This window comes from Pollachius pollachius (assembly GCF_949987615.1).
Source record: "Pollachius pollachius genome assembly, chromosome: 6".
In the NCBI taxonomy this organism is placed as follows: domain Eukaryota; kingdom Metazoa; phylum Chordata; class Actinopteri; order Gadiformes; family Gadidae; genus Pollachius; species Pollachius pollachius.
Window position 1 is genome coordinate 26,974,087 of NC_136939.1, and position 20,198 is coordinate 26,994,284.

Here is a 20,198-nt window from a genome sequence, read left to right on the forward strand (position 1 = left end):
ACTTCACATCGCCCCGCTCAAAAGAAAAACCTGAAAGCAGACATGAAATAAATATCCTTTATTTTATCATCATCTTAGCCGTGTTTATCTTAACTAACAGAACTGTTCCATCGTGCCCTAGGGGGCGTCGAAGAGAGCCCCCCGCCCCCCGTTCCATGCAACACATCCCCATAAAATAAGAAACCAAATAAAAAAAATATATCTTAAAAAATTATGCGTACCACTGATATACACATCTGATATAAACAAGCGCTTTGATGGCCGGCGGCCATCAAAAGGATTATAAACATGGCTTCTTTACGATAGAGGCCAGAAGGGGTCGGTGGGGGGGGTAAAAGGTAGGCCTACGTTTTAAATCATTTACATTTATACATCTTATTTATTTTTACCGCCATAACCGTCTGAACGCTAACCACTAACGCAGACGATGTGTCACACACACACACACACACACACACACACACACACACACACACACACACACACACACACACACACACACACACACACACACACACACACACACACACACACACACACACACACACACACACACACACACACACACTTTGTGTATCAGGTCCGGCTCCAGTCCGTTTCTAGTGGGGGGTAAAGTCGCCCTCTGCAGGCCAAACCAAAGCATTACATTCATCCGAAGAAATCATAGAGCACAGTCGCCACCACAACAGCAAACAGAAGTGCGTTAACATAAGAGCGTGCCAAAGAGTCGTTAATTCATTAATTATAAGTCCTTAAAAAAACTTAAACAAAAGACTCATTGGTCAACGTAGAAAGAGGTCAGCATAAACACTTTTTCGGAATCTTACATTTCAGGCTTGCAATGTATACATCGATAACGATGGAAAACCGGGTTTCCCGACGACAAGGTTGGGGGTTCAATCCCCCATGTACACTACCTCACCCATGAGCAACTTCGTTCCAGCAGAAGATGTTGGGTGACGTTACTTCTGTTGGTATTTGAAGCGAGATCCCAAACAAACAGCCAGCTCGCCCCTCCCTTCAATGCTTCGTGCATCCAGTAAAAACTATGATGAACACATCGCAAAACCCCACAACACCCACCCCTTGTCGGTGATTGGCTGGAATACTTTTTATTTTGGGTTTTGAGTGGTTGGCAGCACCATTTGTTTTTTGTGTACGATCTCGGGGCATAGGCTGCCTACAGACGTGTTTTTTTGACGGCCTGCTTATGGGGCGGGCGGCTAGCGGACCGTGAGGAAAGATCAGATGAATGTGATAATTCATGTTTTGGCCTAGAATCGCTGATACAACCCTTAAAGGTCAGGAGAAGTGTTTCCTAAGGGGTCCCTATACTAATATTATCCTAATTAACAGTATCATTCAATACAGAAGTCATCCTTGATCTAACTGTATGTATTCATTTTTGTCAACTCTGGCCCCCATTGCACCCCTGACCATCACTGGAAGGAGGGGTCCCCTAGACTGGGTACCCCGCCCGTTCTGGGGCCATTTGAATTCACCCTGGAAGGAGGGGTACCCTAGACTGGGTACCCCGCCCGTTCTGGGGCCATTTGAATTCACCCTGGAAGGAGGGGTACCCTAGACTGGGTACCCCGCCCGTTCTGGGGCCATTTGAATTCACCCTGGAAGGAGGGGTACCCTAGACTGTGTACCCCGCCCGTTCTGGGGTCATTTGAATTCACCCTGGAAGGAGGGTCCCCCTAGACTGGGTCCCCCGCCCGTTCTGAGGCCATTTGAATTCACCCTGCAGCAGGGGCTGGAGAGGAGCAATACACCTATTCCTGTTTCTCTGCTTTTGAGGGAGCCAATCACCAAGCTGTCTTTTCCACCTGGCCCGCTATTGGCTGGTTTAACACAATGACAGGGAAGCGACTGCAAGCAGCCAATTGCGTACAGTCGTTTAACTAGGCCCGCTGATCACGCCTCTTGTGCTGAAGAAAATAACAGCAGCCTCCCCAGAACAACGTTCAATCTATGATGGAGCTTGGCAATAGCCATGCTAGGGATCTCCCACTCTGCGTTCCGTATCGGGATTTCTTCCTTGCTCATTAAGGGAGGTTTTACTTGCCCTCTGGGGGGCTAGGGTCAGAGGGGTCATAGACACACGGTCTGTTCAGCCCTTTGAGACTGTACCGGTGATTAAGGGCCGTACAAATAAAGTTGAATTAGAAGAGAGGCACTACAACAGGTCAGTGACGAGCGTTTCTATTGGTTAGGAGGTTCACCCTGTACTTCAGTTTGAGCCAATAGGAGGCTGGTGGACCGGTCCATGTTGGGGAGAAGGGGGGGGGTAAAGATATGTTTATCACTATGGGATAAAATGGGACACAAAACCTATCCATAATATCAATACTATATCAATAGTACCAATACTACTATGCCCTTTAAATAAGCCTAAATCCAAATCTTTACATGAATTTTGACACAGTTGACAGTTTCAGAGACGTACATGTTGCGTTCCAAAAACCCCTTAAAAAAAAGTACTGCAGTTATGATCACAACATAAAATGCATTTACAGCATGCTGAGTTAGCTCGTTAAGCTAAATCCAGGTTAGCTAGTTAAACTAGGTTGGGTTAGATCTGGATCAAACTGGTAACTGCACGACGACTGAACCGTTTATTCGGATTAGGGACGCCAATGTACCTTAAAGAAAATAAAACCTAAAATCAAAGAGGTAAGTATCGACTCTGACTGACGGGGCGTACAAAAAGGCATACATCGTAGAAAGCGTAGAAACCGATAAAACCGATTATTTAACATGACGTCGTACCGGCGGCCGAACTCGGCGAAGAAGAACATTCCGACGAATATCAACGAGCAAGACGGTATCATACAGCCGGACGGTCGGCCAATCAACCGTAAGCACCAAACCCCTCCTCCGGGCTGGGCCAATGAGAACGCTCGGACGCTCTTTGACTCTGCCCGGCTCAGGGAAAGGTCCATCCCCAGAATGCACCTCTTCCTCCGTACAGTGATCATGTTGTGACCAAGAACAGGATGCTGTTCTCTGGAGAGCAGAGGGTGAACCGGTTCATCTAGACCGTGGTCCGAGGTTAGCCCCCGGACCCTAGTGGGGTAATACTTGAGTGAGACCATCTGAGGAGTTTATTTAGAGCCTTTCTACGCCTCCTCCTTCTAAGACATGCAGGACTTCCTCTGACGTCCGTACCAAATTCTGCCTACGCTCAAACGTTAACAAATTCACGTCGTCAGCGATGACTCTTGGAACGTTTGAGGTCTCAACTTTAAAACGATAGTTTGTTAGCGCTGGCTGGAACTTTTTGTCTTGCGTTTGGATATGATCCCCTTGATTAAAACACAGCGCTCTCTGGTGGCTTATAAACATAACGCCCTTCTTTTGGCTTCCCAGTGGAAACGAAGCAAAGAGGAACGTTTACTGCACGGACTGGTCTTTTGAGTCATACCCTGACCACTGGATACCCACAGTAACTTGTGGACCGCTAGTGAACCATTAAGGAACCGTTACTGAACTAGTACTAAACTGTTAAGGAACCATTACGGAACCAGTACTGAACCGTTGGAAACAGACAAATAAAAAAGGCACATTATTAAAGAAACGCAAACACAGACAACAACGCAGAACTTCCGTCCAGAGCTGGAGATGGACAGACAGATGGGAGAGGCAGCGAGAAGAACCAGTGAGAAACCAGTGGAATCAGAGGAGGAACCAGTGAGAAACCAGAGGAACCAGAAGAACCAGTGAGGAAACATCAGAGGAACCATCAGAGGAACCAGAGCCATGGAACCAGAGAGGAACCAGGGAAGGAACCATCAGAGGAACCAGAGCCATGGAACCAGAGAGGAACCAGGGAAGGAACCATCAGAGGAACCAGAGGAAACAATCGAACCAGCGAGTTCAGGTTGAGTTTCTACAAGGGTGTGTCTCGCTGGGAGGAGGCGTCCACCCCCCCAAGCAGCGGTTGCCGTAGCAACCCAGTGCTCTGGGTCTCTGTGGCCAAATACATTCGGGGGGTTCGGGGGGGGTCAGCAGGGCGGGGGGGAGGAGCCAGTCACCCTCTAGGTCCGAGCGGGGATAGGTCCAGGGCTGACGGGGGAGGAGGGGGGGGATCGCAGGGAAGGGGAAACATACAAACGTAAAAAACAAAATATATATCGGCAAATATATCGGCATTATAAAATGGAGTCCTTCTTCATGGGAAGAAGGGGAAGTGCTTTGGACCCCCGCGCTGCGGCGGGGAAATTAAGGTGCAAATTTGCAGGGAGAGGAAAAAAACAACAAAGAAAGAAAACGCCTTGAGTCCTCGACAGCGAATCAGGAGGAGAGGAGTGGGCGGGACCACCGTTCATCCACCAATCGCAGACCTCCGACTCCGTCCAATGAGCGACGACGGTGTGAGAGAAGGGGCGGGGCTACCGCTCATCCAACCAATCACAGACCTCCGTTTCCGTCCAATGTTATTCAATGAAGGGGGGAGGAGGAGTTTCAGGGACGGGGGATGGGGTCGTCACGACAGCCACGCCCACAAGTTAAAGGCGATGTCCAGCGTGACGAGGGGGGCGTCGTTGAAGGGGCCGGGGTCAAGGGTCAAGACGTCTAGTGTACGAAGATGTGTCGGAGCAGCTCATCGGCCGAGGGGCGGGCCTTGCTCTCCGTGAAGATGCGCTTCAGGAAGTCACGGCAGTGGTCGGAGGCGTGGGGGGGCAGCATGGGGTTGGTGGGCTGGGTGGCGATCTTAAAGATGGCCGCCATGGCCTCGTACTCCGCCCAGGGGGGGCGCTGGGTCAGCATCTCCACCACCGTGCACCCCACGCTCCTGTAGTGGGCAGTAGAGAGCTGTTAGTACATGTCACTGAGGGTCCACTAGGGGGCAGCATCTCCACCACTGTACACCCCACGCTCCTATGGGGGGGGGTGTACAGTGTTAATACATGTTGTTACACTGAGGGTCAACTAGGGGGGTAGAGAGCTGTTAGTAGATGTTTTTACACTGATGCTCCACTAGGAGGGTAGAGCTGTCAATACATGTTTTTACCCTGAGGGTCCACTAGGGGGCAGTATTAATGTTTTTACATTCAGGGTCCACTAGGGGCCAGTATTAATGTTACACTTAGGCTCCACTAGGGGGCAGTGTAAAGAGCTGTTTTTACACTACACTGTGTTTAAGTGATGATGCGCTCGGCGTGTTTAAACTGGTCCATCACACAGCAGAGCTGTCATCTTCAACAACAACAAACGGGTGCGGCAGAGGTGTGTGTGTGGCAAAGGTTTGTGTGTGTGTGCTTGCATCTGTAAGGTGTGTGGGTGAGTGAGGTGTGTGTTTGTGTACGTGTGAGGTGTGTGTTTGCGTGCGTGTGAGGTGTGTGTTTGTGTGCGTGTGAGGTGCGTGTTTGCGTGCCCTGAGGGGGCGTGTCCCCCTGAGGGGTGGGCGTGTCCCCCGAGGGGGGCGCGTCCTCCCCAGATGGGGCGTGTCCTCCTGAGATGGGGCGTGTCCTCCCCAGATGTCGGCCTTGCGTCTGCAGCCCTCCGAACTGATGACCCTAGTGGGCGTGTCCCCTAGTGGGCGTGTCCTATAGTTGGAGTGTCCTATAGTGGGCGTGCTCCCTGAGAGGGCCGTGGCCCCAGTGGGGGCGTGTCCTCACCAGATGTTGGCCTTGCGTCCGTAGCCCTCCCCCCATGATGACCCTTAGTGGGCTTGTCCCCCTGAGAGGGTTGTGTCCCCCAGTGGGGGTGTGTCCTCACCAGATGTCAGCCTTGCGTCCGTAGCCCTCCCCGCTGATGACCTCGGGGCTCATCCAATAGGGCGTCCCGGTCACCGACTTGATGCCGGTCCCCGATAGGCAGATGGTTTGCAGCCGCCGGCTGGCCCCGAAGTCCCCCAGCTTCACGTTCCCCACAGAATCACGCAGGATGTTGGCCCCTAGGAGAGGTCAGAGGTCAGGGTTAGGGGTTAGGGTCAGCTGGCCCCGAAGTCCCCCAGCTTCCCGTTCCCCACAGAATCACGCAGGATGTTGGCTCCTGGGGAGAGGTCAGGGGTCAGGAAGGAAGAGGTCAGGGTAAGGATCAGAGGGGAGGGGTTTAGGTCAGAGGTCAGGGTCAGTGGGTTAGGTGGTAGGTTAGGGTCAGGGTAAGGGTTAGGGTCAGAGGTTAGGATCAGGTTCAGTAAGTGAGGTGGTAGGTTAGTGTCAGAGGTTAGGGCAAGGGTCAGGTTCAATAAGTGAGGTGGTAGGTTAGGGTCAGAGGTTAGGGTTAAGGCAAAGGTCAGGGCCAGGGTCAGGTTCAATAAGTGAGGTGGTAGGTTAGGGTCAGAGTTTAGTTTCAGGGTCAGGGTCAGAGGTTAGGGTCAGGTTCAGTAAGTCAGGTGGTAGGTTAGTGTCAGGATTAGTTTCAGGGTAAGGGTTACGGTCAGAGGTTAGGGTTAGAGTCAGAGGTTAGGGTCAGGGTTAGGGTCAGGGTTAGGGTCAGAGGTTAGGGTCAGGACCAGGGTCAGGTTCAATAAGTGAGGTGGTAGGTTAGGGTCAGAGTTTAGTTTCAGGGTCAGGGTCAGAGGTTAGGGTCAGGTTCAGTAAGTCAGGTGGTAGGTTAGTGTCAGGATTAGTTTCAGGGTAAGGGTTACGGTCAGAGGTTAGGGTTAGAGTCAGAGGTTAGGGTCAGGGTTAGGGTCAGGGTTAGGGTCAGAGGTTAGGGTCAGGACCAGGGTCAGGTTCAATAAGTGAGGTGGTAGGTTAGGGTCAGAGTTTAGTTTCAGGGTCAGGGTCAGAGGTTAGGGTCAGGTTCAGTAAGTCAGGTGGTAGGTTAGTGTCAGGATTAGTTTCAGGGTAAGGGTTACGGTCAGAGGTTAGGGTTAGAGTCAGAGGTTAGGGTCAGGGTTAGGGTCAGGGTTAGGGTCAGAGGTTAGGGTCAGGACCAGGGTCAGGTTCAATAAGTGAGGTGGTAGGTTAGGGTCAGAGTTTAGTTTCAGGGTCAGGGTCAGAGGTTAGGGTCAGGTTCAGTAAGTCAGGTGGTAGGTTAGTGTCAGGATTAGTTTCAGGGTAAGGGTTACGGTCAGAGGTTAGGGTTAGAGTCAGAGGTTAGGGTCAGGGTTAGGGTCAGAGGTTAGGGTCAGGACCAGGGTCAGGTTCAGTAAGTGAGGTGGTAGGTTGGGGTTTGGGTCAGAGGTCAGGGTTAGGGTCAGAGGTTAGGGTCAGGACCAGGGTCAGGTTCAGTAAGTGAGGTGGTAGGTTGGGGTTTGGGTCAGAGGTCAGGGTTACGGTCAGAGGTTAGGGTCAGGGCCAGGGTCAGGTTCAGTAAGTGAGGTGGCAGGTTAGTTTCAGAGATAGGGGGTCATGTAGGGGTCAGGGTTCATCTAATGGAGGAGGTCAGCTGCACTCACCCTTGATGTCGCGGTGGACGATCATGTTGCTGTGCAGGTAGGACACACCCTCCAGGATCTGGCGGGTGTAGCGCCGCGTCACGTTCTCCGTCAGCGCGCCGTATGACTTCAGCTGGTCCTTGATCGAGCCCTGGGGACACACGCAGAGACAAACACAGAGAGAGAGAGACACACACACACAGACAGAGACACAAAATAAAACATCTTTCAGATTCTGATTCAATAAAACGAAAATAAGTTATTCTTTCTTTGCGACGCGGTACCACATGAGCCGAGACCACTCCTCTTCCTCTTTTTCCTCCCCCCTCCTCCTCCTCCATCTCCTCCATCTCCTCCTCCCCCCTCCATCACCTCCTCCTCCCCCCTCCTCCTTCTCCCCCTCCATTTCCTCCCTCTCCTCCTAGAGTGCTAGAGTCACTTTAACAACGACATTGTGATCAGATGTTTGAGTGGAGCCAGGAGTGATGGCGGTGGCAGTCCTCTCAGAGGTCCTCACCCCGGGCATGTACTCCATGAAGATGGACAGGGTCCTCTCGGTGGAGTCCCTCAGACAGCCGTAGTACTGCACGATGCGCTCGTGGAACAGGTTCTTCAGGAGCTGGATCTCACACTCCAGAGCGCTCACCTCCTGGAGGGGGGGGGAGAGAGACAGAGGGACAGAAAGAGAGAGACAGAGACAGAGAGACAGAAAGAGAGAGAGAGAGAGACATAATATTTTACAGCAGCCAAAATAGTTAATCGTCACACGAGCAGCAGTTTTTAACACGAGCAGAGGAATTACCTCATCCACTACCAAACATTAAAAAATATGACTGGGTTTCTAACGATAAAAAGCTGAATGCAAACCGTGCCGGTCTCGGGGGTGTGCTCTGAATTTTTTAAATAATAATAATAATAATAATAATAATTTAAAAAAATATATATACACATATATATATATATATATATATATATTTTTTGCTGCCCCGTGCCAGTGATGGCACGCGTGCCTAGGGTTGCCGACCCCTGCTCTAAACCAATCAGAGAGGGCCTTACCTTGCTGGTCTCAGGGGAATCGGGGTCGAAGGCCACCTGCTTGGCGGCCAGCTCACGGCCAGTGTCGGCGTCGTAGCAGAGGAACACCCTTCCAAAGGCGCCCTGCCCCAGCAGCTTCCCCAGGCGCCAGTTGGTGGGGGCGCGCGGCGCTGGGGGGACAGGAAGGACGGTCAGAGCCTCCACAGTAAAAGCCCGTCAACAGGACCCGACTCTCTCTAAATCAGGGGTCTCAAACTAAACTTACCTGGGGGCCGCTGGAGGTAGAGTCTGGGTCAGGCTGGGCCACATCAAGTATTCCACAAAAAAAAGTAGCACAACTGACCCAATCTAAGTTAATGATAGAGCTATAATTAGGTCACGTTAGCTATGTAATCGCTGACAACAGGGGACATTTCCTAGTGGTTGGTGGAAACCGGGACATTTTAGCGTCCTTTGGCTTTTGTCGGGACTATGGACACGTAACTCAAAATTGGGACTGTCCCGGCAAAATTGGGACTGTCCCGGAAAAACCGGGACATCAGGCCATCCTATCACAAGTGATAAAAAAGCGTGGCAAGCGTCTCAGCAAAAATGTGCGTTTGACAACAACGAGCGGGCTGCACTAACACTAAACTTTGATGTCAAGTAGGGGGCCACAATATTTCAGCCCACGGGCCTCAATTGGCCCCCGGGCCGCGAGTTTGAGACCCCTGCTCTAAATAAAGGCTGTTCATCATGTCTCAACTCTTCCAGAATAAAAGCCATTCATCGTGTCTCAACTCTTTCAATATAAAAGCCATTCATCGAGTCTCAACTCTTCCAGAATAAAAGCCATTCAACATGTTTCATTAACTCCTCCAAAATATAAAAAAATTCAATGTGTCTCAACTCCTTCAAAATAAAACCCATTCAACACATCATCGACCACTCCTCCAAAAGACAAAACATTTAATGTGTCAACTCCTTCAAAATAAAACCCACTCAACATGTCATCATCCACTCCTCCAAAATAAAGGCCATTCAACATGTCATCAACTCCTCCAAAATAAAACCCATTAAACATGTTTCATCAACCCCTTCAAAATAAAACCCATTCCACTCACAGCGGCTGGGCGGGCTGATGTCCATGACCGAGAGTCCGGGGGTCCCTGTGGGCGTCACCACGCTGTTCCCCTCGATGTCGCTGCCCCGGCGCGGTCGCCGCCCCCCGAGTGGCGGGCCCCCTCCCAGCGGGGCCTCCTCCAGGTCGGGGGTGAACACGCTGCTGCCGCTGCTGGTGGACGGGGACGGCTCCGTGGGGCTGAAGCTCACAGGGGAGCGCAGCCCGTGGACCTGGGTCCTCCGGGCCCTCGGGAATGTCTTCCTCCCTGGGGGGTCAGGGGTCAGGTTAACAGAGTCAGACACCAGGCCGTGGCCCTGGGGGTCAGGGGTCAGGGGTCAGGGGTCAGGTTAACAGAGTCAGACACCAGGCCGTGGCCCTGGGGGTCAGGGGTCAGGGGTCAGGGGTCAGGTTAACAGAGTCAGACACCAGGCCGTGGCCCTGGGGGTCAGGGGTCAGGGGTCAGGGGTCAGGTTAACAGAGTCAGACACCAGGCCGTGGCCCTGGGTCCACCGGGCCCGCGGGAACGTCTTCCTCCCTGGGGGGTCAGGGGTCAGGACTCACCGTCACTGTAGTCCTGGAGGCTGAAGGGAATGCCGTATCTCCGCGGGTATGTTCCGCCCTTCCCAGACTTCTCAAACACCGGAATGTCGTACTCTGTCCCAGAGAACACCGGAGAGACCTCAGTGAGCTCCCTTTACTACGACTTAAATACTGTTCCAACAATCAGAGACAGTATTCAATGGAAGTAAATCTGTTCCATCTGATTTTGAAAATAAAGCCATTGAATTCCAAGCACTGAATAATTATGCATTGAAATAACGTATCTGGATTTTTTGCCTATGAATTTAACTCTTAAAATTTTCAATAAATCCTATTCAGCTTTATTTTTTTGTTAAAAATTCAAAATCAAATATTCAACATTAAAAAATTCTTCGTAAATATTTTCAACGTCCCCAAATTCAACATGCCAAATTCAGAATCAAATATTCAACATTAAAAAATTCTACGTAAATATTTTCAACGTCCCCAAATTCAACATGCCAAATTCAGCTGCAAAATTCAATGCCGGAAAATTCAGTGCTAACATCCGGGGACCAAAGGAAGAGCAATCGATCCTAGATGCTAGATCGTGGTCAAGCAAGGAGAGCGGGAATAAGAGCGTCACTCGATTCTTCTTTTTGGATACAAACGTTAATTCTAAACAGCATTTTACACAGTAGCCTATAATAGGAAATGCTCAAAGGTAAATCAACGTCATTAAACACTGACTGTAGCTTTTTATGGGGAGAGAAGCAACGGTGGTGGACCTTACTGAACGCCCTATCCATTGTATCGGTCTGTAAAATGCTAATCAAATCAAATCAAATGTATTTATTAAGCACATTTAATAACAAGGTGGGGGGGGGGGTGAGGATCTTATGTTTTATTTATGTTTTCGTTATAATCCACACCATTTTTTGTTTTTTTTGCCAAAAAAGGTGAACTAATGCCTGTATGTGAAGTGTGTGTGTGATTGCAGTGACTTGGCTGGATTTACATGCAACGTAAGAGTAATTGTAGTGGGTCAACTTATTAGGGCACCAATTTGGGGCAATCCGCCGAGGTCACTTTGCCTACGCTTGGTGTGATGCTGGGGCGATCTGTGATGTGATGCTGACGCCCGTGCTGGTGTCACAAAAAGAATATCCCCAATCTGAGTGAACGATGACGATACAAACGTTAAGTTTTAAGCTTGGGCATGTTTCCGCACGTGAACAACTTCATGCCTGTCTACGCTTCAAATTCGGGCATGTTGCAGAAAATGTGCAACAGCGCCCCCTAGGGTCAAAAAAAAAAAAAAAAGCTACAGTCAATGTTTAATGACGTTGATTTACCTTTGAGCATTTCCTATTATAGGCTACTGTTAAAATGCTGTTTAGAATGTTAACACTGAATTTTCAGACATTGAATTTTGCAGCTGAAATTGGCATGTTGAATTTGGGGACGTTGAAAATATTTACGTTGAATTTTTTAACGTTGAATATTTGATTTCAAATTTTTTAACATTGAAAAATAAATCTGAATATGATTTATTGAGTTAAATTCATCCGATGGCACAGATTTACTTCCATAGTAGTTCCATCTGAGTATTATTTCATCAAATGGGTTGATAATATCAATATCATTATAACATAAAAACATTAGAACCGTGCAGACAGATGTGCAGATGTTTTAATTGTAGGTAATAGTGTCAGTATTGAACCATGTTAATAGAACAGCTCGCTGTATTGACAGGTCTGCCTGGCCTTGTGGAAGACTGAACAATGAAAGCACAGGACAGTCAACTGACAGGGAGGCCGTCCCGTCATTAGGCTGAATGAAATGATTGAACTTATTGCATCTTTTGATAAAATTTATGCAGTCGTGATGATAAATGAATCTCAACAACTGTGAGATTAAATGTGATTAAATGCTTTGAGTACAGCCTGGGTGGGATCGACCAATAAGGTGTGCTTAGAGGCAGGGGTAGGGGGGTACCTGGGAAGTCCTGGTGGTTGTCGGGGTAACTCTGTGCCCGGGGCATCCGGGACTTGGGGTAGTCGCTGTCCAGGGGGCTGTCCAGAGACGGGCAGCTCCCTGACGCAGAGTTCTCTGGACTGCTCATAGACAGAGGGTCCAGCATCTAGAGGGGGGAGACAGAGAGAGAGACAGAGAACATGCAGGGAGAGAGAGAGCATTCAGGGAGAGAGAGACAGAGAGACCGAAAGAGAGAGAGAGAGAGACAGAGAGACAGAGAAACAGAGACAGAAAGACAGAGTTAATGGGGTGGGAAGGTAGCCCAGCAGGGGAGCTAGTTTACGCTTGCTCCGCTGCGGGGAACTACGGACAGCCTTTATCCTGGGTCCGGTCCTTGCTCTCGGGGATGAACTCCCCCTCACGGTTGATGGAGGTGAACAGACAGACAGACAGACAGACAGACAGACAGACAGACCTGGTCCATGCTCTCGGGGATGAACTCCCCCTCACTGTTGATGGAGGTGAAGGAACCGTTCCTGGTGAACTGCTGCAGGGCATCGGGGATGTAGCCCGGGGGGGGGGAGGCCCGGTCCGTAGAGTGAGGGTCTGGGGGAGGGAGGGGGGAGACGGGGGAGGGATGTTTCATCACCATCATTAAGGGGTCATTTCACACGGCCTGTTCAGCCCTCTGAGACTGTACCTGTGATTCAAATAAAATAACATTTACACCGAAGATGACCCCATGGCCATGTGCTCAGAATACAATCATCATGGTGACTAGAGGTTTAAAGCACGGTTCGTCAGACTGCACCACTCAATGGCTGGTCCATACAGTGACATCAGTCAAGAGGAGGAGGAGAATGTGGAAGAAGAAGGAGGAGGAGAAGCAGAAGGTGTAAGCGGCGGAGGGGGAGGAGTAGAAGGTGGAAGCGGATAGGGAGGAAGAGGAGAAGTAGAAGGCCGAAGAAGAGGAGGAGGAGGAGGTCCCACCTTTGAGGCCCATCAGGCTTTTGCGGTCCTCCAGTCTGAAGCTGGTGTTGTCCAGCTCCTCATGCAGCGACATGTTGGAGGGGGTCTTGGGGGGAGACACACACATTAACACACGGCTGTAGGAGGGCTAACCACGTTAACACACGGCTGTAGGAGGGCTAACCACGTTAACACACGGCTGTAGGAGGGCTAACCACGTTAACACACGGCTGTAGGAGGGCTAACCACGTTAACACACGGCTGTAGGAGGGCTAACCACGTTAACACACGGCTGTAGGAGGGCTAACCACGTTAACACACGGCTGTAGGAGGGCTAACCACGTTAACACACGGCTGTAGGAGGGCTAACCACGTTAACACACGGCTGTAGGAGGGCTAACCACGTTAACACACGGCTGTAGGAGGGCTAACCACGTTAACACACGGCTGTAGGAGGGCTAACCACGTTAACACACGGCTGTAGGAGGGCTAACCACGTTAACACACGGCTGTAGGAGGGCTAACCACGTTAACACACGGCTGTAGGAGGGCTAACCACGTTAACACACGGCTGTAGGAGGGCTAACCACGTTAACACACGGCTGTAGGAGGGCTAACCACATTAAAGGGTAATTCCGGTGTAAAATGGATTTGGGATATGTTTTGTATGATAACGAGTTGAAACGTTCGTTTTGGAGCACAAAAAACGTATACAGACGCTTTCTTCAGTTGGCTGTTTTTAGCCGATTCTACCAAAACGCTATAAACTTGGAACGATGGGGGCACTGGTTATGGTAAAAACGAAATCGTTATTTTAAACCACTTAAAAGGCTAGAAGTAGCCCGACACTTCTTTGGTAGTATAATAAGGGTCTTAACATATAAAACGAGGCATTGAGAACTTTGTAATTTTACAGATTGTTTATTAAAAAGGACATTTTATACACACAATACCATCAGTAGATCACCCGTCGACGCCATTTTGTTTTTAAGACTCGATAGGTAGATTGACGAACACAGAGAATGTGACATCAGTCAGCAACACGCAAGCTCTGTGTTCGCCAATCTGCTTATCGAGTCTTAAAAAGAAAAAAATGGCGTCGACGGGTGATCTACTGATGGTATTGTGTGTATAAAATGTCCTTTTTAATAAATAATCTGTAAAATTACAAAGTTCTCAATTGCCTCGTTTTATATGTTAAGACCCTTATTGTACTACCAAAGAAGTGTCGGGCTACTTTTAGCCTTTTTAGTGGTTTAAAATAGCGATTTAGTTTTTACCATAACCAGTGCCCCCATCGTTCCAAGTTTATAGCGTTTTGATAGAATCGGCTAAAAACAGCAAACTGAAGAAATCGTCGAGATGCGGTTTTTGTGCTCCAAAACAAACGTTCAACTCTTTATCATACAAAACATATCCCAAATCCATTTTACACCGGAATTAGGGCTGGGCGATATGGGCCAAAATGAATATCTCGATATTTTTTTACTATATCTCGATAGACGATATATATCTTAATATATTTTGAATCTCCTCTAGAGCACATCATAAATGCTCGATTCAACCATGTCTGGCATAATGTTACTACATGTTATAATAATTCGAGTATTCCTGAAACATAAGTCTGCATGTAGATTACATGAAACAACATATTGTTTAAACTCATTAGTGCTTTCTATTGGAAGAATTTAGAACTTGCACATAAGAAAAGGAAAATCACAGCAAGTTAGATTTACCAACACAGCATTTATTCAAACCGTTAATTATTTTCGAGCAAAAACAGAGCTCAAAGCCGTTTTTTGTTCCACATCTTCCTTTCGGTAGCCAAACCACTGCCAGACGACGGATCCTGTACTATTCTTTTTTGAAACCAAATCTTCAGTTTCCATCATCTTTTCTCTCTCTCTCGCTGTTCTCACTCAACGGTAGGAGATGAGTGACCGGTCGCTGTTCTCACTCACCGGTCGCGTGTGTGACGTCACACACGCGACCGTCACACACGCGCGTAGAATCCTAGAATCTCGCAGGGGAGTGAGTGTGTTTAATGCATATGAGTCTGTGAGGCAGAGAGCCACAGGAAAGAGCGAGAGAAGGGAACACAACGAGTATGCCGGCGGCGGCAAAAAGAAACATTACGTGCCAATTTGTATTCGATGTTCGCGACAGGGGCATTTTATACATTGCCTGGAGAACATCTCGCGATACATCGCATATATTCGATATATCGCCCAGCCCTAACCTGAATTACCCTTTAACACATGGTTGTAAGGGCTAACCACGTAACACATGGCTGTAGGAGGGCTAACCACGTTAACATAGGTCTAACCACGTTAACGTGGCCAACCACGTTAACACTAACCACGTTAACAGTACAGGCTGTAGGAGGGCTACAGGTGGTTTGGGGACTACATGGCTGTAGGAGGGTGCTTACTACAGAGTGGTGTTAGCCTGATGCTAGCTGTAGCAGATAACCTCTTGCAGCACCAGGAGGATCTTCAGGCTATTCATGTGTAAGCCTGAGGCTAGGTGTTAGCTTGATGCTAGGTGTAGATGCTAACCTGTTGCAGCACCAGGAGGATCTTCAGGCTCTTCATGTGTTAGCGTGAAGCTAGGTGTTAGCCTGATGCTTGGCTAGGTGTTAGCCTGATGCTAGGTGCAGATGCTAACCTGTTACAGCACCAGGAGGATCTTCAGGCTCTTCATGTCTTAGCGTGTGGCTAGGTATTAGCCTGATGCTAGGCTAGGTGTTAATGTGATGCTAGTTGCAGATGCTAACCTGTTGCAGCACCAGGAGGATCTTGAGGCTCTTCATGTGCGCGCTGCGGTCCAGCAGCTCCACCGCCTTGTCCAGGTCGTCCTGAGTTGTCAAGGGGATCACCAGCTAGAGAGAGAGGGGAGAGAGACATAGAGGAGGGGAGAGAGAGAGAGAGGGGAGAGAGACATAGAAGAGGGGAGAGAGAGAGAGACAGAGGAGGGGAGAGAGACAGAGGAGGGAAGAGAGAGAGAGAGACAGAGGAGGGAAGAGAGAGAGAGAAGAGAGAGACATAGAAGAGGGGAGAGAGAGACAGAGACAGAGACGAGAGAGAGAGAGAGACAGAGACGAGAGAGAGAGAGAGACAGAGAGAGAGAGAGACAGAAAGAGACACACAGTTTATTATAATAATATAATGGGTAAAGCAATGCAGCCTTTCTTACCAACTGTAGTTAAGAGTAACCAAACATATCTTCCCCATAGGATCAGTTCATAATGTTGGCCTCGTTCCAGATTCCCTCAACCAAAGCTGTTGACCCTGTCGTTGGTGTGTGAATGTGTGCATGAATGGGTGAATGTAAACATACCTCGTTGTTGGTGTAGTGGAGGTCCATGCTCTGACCGAAGGCCACCTTAGCTTTGGTCTTCAGCTCGGCCAGAAGGACCGGTCGGGAGAACTGCAGGATCCTAGGAGGAGGAGGAGAAAGGGTCAGGAGGTCATAGGGTCAAGAGGTCATGGGGTCAGGAGGTCATAAGGTGAGGAGGTGAGGTCATAGAGTCAGGAGGTCAGGTCATAGTGCGGTCTGAACCTTTACCTTCTCTCGCCTTTGAACTCGAACTTTACTCTGACGTCATTCTGTTGAATAAAGAAAACAGGACATGGGTTGAAACGGGCAGAAGGAACATGAGATGATGTGTTGTTCTTCACAACATAGAGGCACCATTTCCTAAAGATGACCTCGATGACCAGATTACCTGAATGAAGAGGAGGTAGTACAGGTTTAAATAGGTTACTGAAGTAATTCCTAGCTGAATTCCTTCCCCTTAAACATCCAGGTTTGTGCGTTTTCACTCCCTACGCAGACAGAGCAGAAGAGGAACTACAGAGGAGCGAGCGGTTCTTCCTCACCTGGTTCTTGGGCGAGGAGGCCTTGGGCTTCCCCAGGTCGGACAGGGACAGGACCGGGCGTCTGGTTGAGCGGTGAAGCTCCGCCAGGTCCTGCATGATCGAGTTCAGCGCATCCTGCTCATCTGTGGAGAGGAGGCACTCCAGTCAGGGCAGGGCCATGTTTCAATATCATCGTTTATCCTCCGTGGAGGGATCTAGTACAGGGACCGAAAGGATGCTGTGCGTTCGGATCCTGTATGTCAGATAGTGTACAACGTTTGGATGGGGTAGGTTCCGATCGTGTACGTTTGGATGGTGAAGGACAAACACACACACACACTCACACACGCGGAGCGCTCCGAGATATCACTTAAAGGGGACATATTATGAAAACAACACTATTCCTGGGATTTGGGGTGTTGTTTGGGGTCTCTGGTGCTCCCACACGCATACACACTTTGAAAAAAGTCTGTACATGATTTTTTGAGTGAGAGATGTATTTCTGAAAGTACCCCGCCTACAGTTACCAAACGAGCGAGTCAGTTTCGGCGCCCCCTCCTACAAAGGAAGGGGGCACACTTGAATATTACCTCCCACTTCCCCACTCCCCTCCAATCAGGGCACAGCTAAGATTTTGTGGACCAGTGGACGAGCAGCTCCGGCGGGGGGAACTCGGCGGCAGCCCTGCCCCACTGCCACCGAAGCTTCAGCGGCAGTCCGGAGGAGGAGAAATGGAGGAGGAAGGGATTGTACTCCGGGAGCTGACCTGCCACCAAAGCTGGCAGGTCCGGCGAGAGGGAGCTCGGAGGCAGTCCGGCAGCTCAGCTCCCGGGGTACAATCCCTTTCTCCTCCATGTCGCGGTTCATGGACTTCAGAGAGTCAAGGCCAAAGTTCCTTTCCCCATATTCTAACTCTTCTCAACAATGGCCGAGATATCCCCCACTACGAGTCTTTCCTCGTTGTGGAAGTACCAGAGACGTCAGACGCAGTCTATATGATTCATAATAACATCCGAGGCGCACATAACTTTTGGCTGTGATATTAGATAAAATATTATATAAATACCCATATATAATATTATTATTATTATATTATATAGATTTAAAGCTCCAGGAGTCCGCAAATGGCCACAACCCCTTCTCCTCCATGCTGTGGTTCAGTCTGACAGCTCATTGGTCAATGGGCAGCAGCTCATTTGCATTAAAGCTACAGACACCAGAAACCACATTCTGAAGGGACTGAAACGGAGGGGGTGAGATTTTTTTTCCGAAAAGCTATTTCCAGCAAACAGCTTCAAAAACATGTTTTTTGGAACTCAAATACTATGTTTACTTGTTGGGAAAACACCATAATATGTCTCCTTAAAAAACACCGCCCGTTTGATAGTATGAATGAGAAGATAAAATTATCATGATGAGGTTTGAAACATCAGAGAGAATAACTACTTTTAGTCTTATACCATATTTTAAACTTCAATGTCATCACTCTGTGAGAATATTTAGAATGGTATGTCATTCAAAAGCATATTGTGATATTTTAAATGATTTTTAAATGTGTAAAATTACCCATAGATATCACATTACATTTTTCTGTTACTTAGTTACTTTCCATCCTTAAGTTACTTTCTGTGTATGTTGTGAGGGCTGTGGGGTCAGACCAGATGCTACCAGTTCCCATTGTGAGGGCTGTGGGGTCCCAGCAGATATTACTAGTTCCCATTGACCTGGATTAACTTCCTTAACTCATACAAATTACCTACCAGTTCCCATTGACATGGATTACAGTGTTTCCCCTAGGATGGAGTTGCAGCAGCGGAGGTGAAATGTTTTTTTTTCGGCTCGCAAATCTTTTTGTGTGGTCGCAAAGCGCACCCTGCCGGGAGGTTTCTATGGCCCAATCCCAATGTCCGGACTCATGGACTCACAGACTTTGTTTTGTGTTCTCGCGAAATTATTAAGGCTTTAGGGCTGTCCCATTGTCGAATTCCAAAGGACGTGAGGGTTTGAGTCCACACTTACCGAGCCCTTTCCGTGAGTCTTTATCAGTGCAGACTTCACCTAAGGGAATTACCCACAGCTCAAAGCGTTGTGACATTTACCGCGGAGACCATAGGGAGATACAGAAATTAGGAAGGTAAACAAGACAGCGCTACTGTCAATGCGCGACCAGATGGGAATTTCAGCCTTTTTTTAGTGAGTCGGACCATATGGATAAGCTCACCAACAAGAGCTGGCTCTTTTGGCTCCTAAACGGCTCTTCATATTACTAATTATACCTTTCATAATTCAGCCAAATGTAGCCCGTTCTGACTTATGATTAGTATGTGTAGGCCAATAATCACCTAAATTATTTAATACATCCTTTATACTGAAGTGTTCAAAAGTAAAAAATATATTTTCTAATATCAATAAATTGCTGTAGCTTATTGTTTTCATTGCATTTACAAAAAAAACTAAAAAAAACTAAAAATGAGAATTCCCAAACCGACCAAGTGTCAGCAACATATTTGTCATTAAACGTTGCCACGGTAACCTGTGCTCTCGTGAAGTGCTGTCCCAATCCCATATTACCTATCTGATCCCATGTGGCCTCACACACTCACTCACTTAGCACCTGAGATCAATTAAGTCTGTGAGTCCTTAGTCCTTAGTCCTCAGGGCTCACTTTGGGATTGGTCCTATGTGTCTGCCGGCACCAGAAGGGGTCTTGAGGCCTAAGTACATACAGTACATTTGTGCACAGTAATGAGCAGGGGAAATATGGAGAGATTGAACATATTACAAGTATAATCTTTAAACCAATTATTTAACAAAAAATGTATTATATCAACATCCACCCTATACAGTAAAATCACATAACACAAATACTACAACAATCGAAAAGGTCTGTGACTCCAACCAACGCATCTTCCCACTCCCTCCCCTCTCCCCATCACAAAGGTTGTAGTAGGACCATAAAGAGGCCATGCCTCTATTGAACAAGTTTTGGGGCTCTAGAGTCAATAATGGCCACGCAATTGAAATTGTTGCTAAAAAAAAAATCATGTTGACATTTTTGCTAAAAAGGAATTCCTTAAAAATAAGTTTAGATATATTTTTCAAAACTAAAAGTTGCAGTAAGTCCATAAAGAACCCATGCCTATATGGAAAACGTTTTGGGGCTCTAGAGTCAATAATGGCAACGCTATTGAAATTGTTGCCAAATAAAAATCCTCAAAAACAAGAAGAGATATATTTTTTTTCAAAACTAAAGGTTGTAGTATGACCATAAAGAGGCCATGCCTCTATGGAACAAGTTTTGGGGCTCTAGAGTCAATTATTGCGACGCTATTGAAATTTTACCATTGTGGTCATTTTCAGTTTTGCACTTTGCAGACTAAGCTCGCGGCTGAAAGCCGAA

At 48.2% G+C, this 20,198-nt stretch overlaps 1 protein-coding gene across 3 annotated transcripts in view; it reads right to left on the bottom strand.

Annotated features, from left to right (window-relative positions):
• Window positions 1–79: 79 nt before the first annotated feature.
• The window catches only part of map3k2 (mitogen-activated protein kinase kinase kinase 2), a 40,657-nt gene continuing 20,538 nt past the window's right edge, over window positions 80–20,198 (bottom strand). For 2 of the 3 annotated variants that reach the window (XM_079738489.1, XM_079738488.1), the window contains exons 3-16: window positions 16,820–16,941; window positions 16,506–16,546; window positions 16,278–16,377; window positions 15,715–15,819; window positions 12,960–13,044; window positions 12,445–12,575; window positions 11,991–12,135; window positions 10,035–10,127; window positions 9,475–9,738; window positions 8,393–8,541; window positions 7,854–7,985; window positions 7,358–7,487; window positions 5,728–5,905; window positions 80–4,801 (exon numbers count right to left, since the gene is read on the bottom strand). In XM_079738489.1, coding sequence (XP_079594615.1) covers window positions 4,582–4,801; window positions 5,728–5,905; window positions 7,358–7,487; window positions 7,854–7,985; window positions 8,393–8,541; window positions 9,475–9,738; window positions 10,035–10,127; window positions 11,991–12,135; window positions 12,445–12,575; window positions 12,960–13,044; window positions 15,715–15,819; window positions 16,278–16,377; window positions 16,506–16,546; window positions 16,820–16,941 — 1,895 coding nt within the window. In that variant the 3' untranslated portion in view covers window positions 80–4,581. Of the gene's footprint in view, window positions 4,802–5,727; window positions 5,906–7,357; window positions 7,488–7,853; window positions 7,986–8,392; window positions 8,542–9,474; window positions 9,739–10,034; window positions 10,128–11,990; window positions 12,136–12,444; window positions 12,576–12,959; window positions 13,045–15,714; window positions 15,820–16,277; window positions 16,378–16,505; window positions 16,547–16,819; window positions 16,942–19,405; window positions 19,513–20,198 lie in introns of all 3 variants that reach the window. The other variant, XM_079738490.1, reaches the window with a different exon arrangement.